Genomic DNA, 3,747 nt, shown 5'->3' on the forward strand with positions numbered 1-3,747 from the left:
AACTAGGAGGTAATCTATAGAAACTGATAATAACATATGATATTGTTTTCATTAACTTGTTTTGATATTCTCTTTCTTTCATTCTTTAAATAACATTAAAAACATTATTTCGAACGACGATGAGGTACACATGTTAAGCTTGAAACTTGTTTTATTAGTATAGTGGCGGGAACGGAAGTCTTCATTGTCACCTTGGTTTATGAAATACAATATGTATTTAAACAGAAGAATGGTCTTGTTGGAATGTTTATGTCAAATGACATGTGAGAAATGTTTCGGGATTTAGAGCCATCCGATACTTTCTACGACTTGACCAGCTATGGGTAATAACGACCCGAAAAATCCAAGCAAGCTTTGGCCCACCCATCTAACGCCACTGTACACTGTCTGTGTGAAGGATCTTTTGGTGAACTTCCATTCAATTTCTCCATCGCCTTTCCTCAGCATTATTATCCTGTTATCACAATTGCCGGCTCGGATTCTTATTGTTGTGTTGTCTAGATACATCACCAGTTCACAGTTCCTCATTGTTCTATTTAATTCCTGGGTGGCTAGGCTTTGCGCTTCACGTGCCATCGCTCGTTCCGCCCACGTTAAACGATGCAAATTTTCACGAATTACATAATTAATGGATTCGTCATCGATGATACTGCATGTATAAGTCAGATTCGATCTGTTAGTCTGAGCTTCCTGGAACAAAAAAACATTAGTTTGAATTCATCTATGGTACTATACGTCATATCTGGGGTTCTATAATGTGTAATTTTGAAATAATTATACGACATAAAATCTTCTCTTATTTAAGTAATGAACTGTTACCAGATGGTGGTATGCATTCGATAAGAATACAATTTGCGTGACAGATGAATAGAAAGATAATGTAACTCATGTCTGTAATTGACGACATTTTGTTTGTAACATATTCTACCTTTGTAATGGGACTGTCAGATTGGCGTCTTGACTGCTATACGAATGGGAAATGAGTGTATACATGTTAAGTGTCTCTGATTCTGAAATGTGATAGTGCGGAACTGAAGCAGTCGTTGCCTTGCCAAACTACTGAGCGTTATGTAAGAGTTAGCAATGACAATTTGGTAATTCTCTTTCCTCGCTCTAACAGAGACCAAAAGGTCAAAAGGCAGATATTCGGTAGTACCAACTAATTTAGAGAGACGAGAAAAGATAATGTCAAATATCTACTCGCTTCTTTCAGTAATGAATTAGGACAGCAGGTCCACCTCTTACACCCTAATTACAAGAAAACATTCTGATTGTACCTACCGTTCTGCTCACAAGGCGCCAAATAACCGGTTTCACAAAATATAATCTCCAACAGAAAAAGTGTTTTTGTTCAATTCAAATCAATTTTTAACCTGAATATTCGTGAACACAAATTTGTTTGCTACATAATCTGTTAAACATCACCCTCCAAGGATCTCCTAACCAAATTTGTTCAAACACCCTTAATTCCAACAGGAAAAACTCAGAACTTTAAGCTTATTTAACACAAATGTTGACTTCTTGTATCGCGGTATAATGATATATATCTGTTCGTCCCTAAACATACCTTGGCATATGTCAGCTGAGACCTCTTATAGAAAGTATACCTTATCCCCAGTGTTGAAGAATAGCTATATGCAAAACGTATACTCTGAATTATTTATCCTAAACTGTCAATGATTTCTTGGTGGCAGAAAAAACATATTTGATATGCTAAAGTACATCAGGCACCAATTTTATCTACAATTTATTATCAACAGGTTTCTCATTTCACAGATAAAAACAAGTCATGGCATATTTACTAATTATAGTTTAATAACTGCAGCGATGTTGTAATTAATTTTAAGACTGTACATTTTTGAATTTTCAAAGCAAATGGTATTCGTTTTGAAGAAATTAGAAAAATTGATTTCCTAGCAAAATATTCAAGTTATAAGGGATAAGAGAATGATTGCAGTCTTTTACTATCTTCATCGTCTTTCTCTCTCTCTCTCTCTCTCTCTCTCTCTCTCTCTCTCTCAAACTATCGGTTTTTAGCGGGTCGCGTTCTTGAAAAGATTTTATAATCTTATAAGACGCTTTGACAATTTCGTGCAACATCACTATCTCAATCTACAAGGTAACAACTAAGTTACTTTAATACAGTAACGTGTATTTACCTGCACTGGTGTCTGTCTTTGCTTTGAACTCGAACTTCCCATGTTGTCTAAGGCTTCTGAAAAAAGAGGATGTATTAGTAAATACTTTAATAATAACATCTAAGTACTATAGGTTATTTCTGTGGTAAAATATGATTATATTTGTGACATTTCCTGTTAATACGAAAGTCGTTACTGTCATTCTGTAAACTAATAAGCATTATCTTGTATGTAACTATTATTTGTGTACCAACAGCGACAGGCATATACATCATGTGAATATACAGTATTATAGTAAAGGTGCCTGATTTCAGGATTAATATCTAATGATCATCATATGTATATGTACTGATAATCAAATAAACAAAGGTTTTTAAAACATGTATATTATAAACTGTACACAATTTGTTTTTATGTTCTAGTTAATAAAGTTGAATAGGTTTATTTTTAGTTACTTCCTTGTTCTGTTCTCGGAACACCATACATTAAATCCATTGCTACAGGGAATTGTAAACAAAAATGTTGTTTTTCTTATTCGCCATTGGCAACTGCATCGGAAAGTGAAAACATGGTACATAAGGACTGCATAAACAATACAGAAAAATAACAATGTTGGATAAATTTTCGGTATTAGATATTACAGAAGACCCGTTAGAACACGACTTATATGCCGCTAGACCAACGGGTAGATATGCGTATAATTATAGCCATTGAGGACAGATGATCTGGCAACCACGACTGATCAAATCCTCTGGTCTAGAAAATAAATCAGATTAACGTAAACAAAAGTATTTAGATGTTGAGGATACGTGACTGATTCAGTCCCTACCGGCCATGTTCTTTAGCAAATGAAAAAAAAATTTGATTGAAACTTTAATGTTGAAAAAAAACCCAGATATTTGTATACAAGCACATTCAATTTATTCATTCTAGTCAATGCATCCGAGTTCAAAATGGAGATTAAATCCTCATATATATATATATATATATATATACTATACTGAACTTTTGACAATGTTTCGTTTGTAATAATCGTTATATCAAACTTAATTCCCTATTCTCTGAATGCACGACATTGAATTAAGCGCTTAGTGAGAACAGTAACGCGTTTCTAGACGAGGGATATGTTGTTCTATTACCACTGACAACGTCATTTAAAATTAATAAAGCACATAAGGACTGCCAAAAACATACAAGAACCTTTAAGTACACACATATTAGGAGCATTAACTTTTTATCGCTAGACCAACGGGGAGATGTTTCATTTACGTCATGGTATTAATTACAACATGAGGTGTATTAAACCTGTACTCAAAGCTCTAGTAGATGTCAATTTTAGAACATTGATACGTTTTCTTGTAATGCATATCATGACAAGATGGATTATATTTCACTGCTGTATGAACGAGCACTTTGTAAATATCAAACAAAATTGCTTTCTCATATTGATATATACTCAACAAAAAAGAAAGGTTAACATGTTTCCTTGGCGAATACCTGTAAATGAGTGAAAACAAATAAATAGGTTTATTTTTAGTTACTTCCTTGTTCTGTTCTCGGAACACCATACATTAAATCCATTGCTACAGGGAATTGTAAACAAAAATGT

At 33.7% G+C, this 3,747-nt stretch overlaps 1 protein-coding gene across 1 annotated transcript; it reads right to left on the minus strand.

Annotated features, from left to right (window-relative positions):
* Positions 1 to 282: 282 nt before the first annotated feature.
* LOC132564707 (uncharacterized) lies at positions 283 to 2,201 on the minus strand. Its single transcript, XM_060229337.1, has 2 exons — positions 2,160 to 2,201; positions 283 to 690 (listed from the first exon to the last, which is right to left on the minus strand). Exons 1-2 carry the CDS (start codon positions 2,199 to 2,201, stop codon positions 283 to 285), a joined length of 450 nt encoding a protein of 149 aa, XP_060085320.1.
* Between the last annotated feature and the right edge of the window lie 1,546 nt (positions 2,202 to 3,747).

Source organism: Ylistrum balloti, unplaced genomic scaffold (assembly GCF_031769215.1).
Source record: "Ylistrum balloti isolate Yb309-2 unplaced genomic scaffold, AGI_CSIRO_Ybal_v1 Utg372596, whole genome shotgun sequence".
Classification (NCBI taxonomy): domain Eukaryota; kingdom Metazoa; phylum Mollusca; class Bivalvia; order Pectinida; family Pectinidae; genus Ylistrum; species Ylistrum balloti.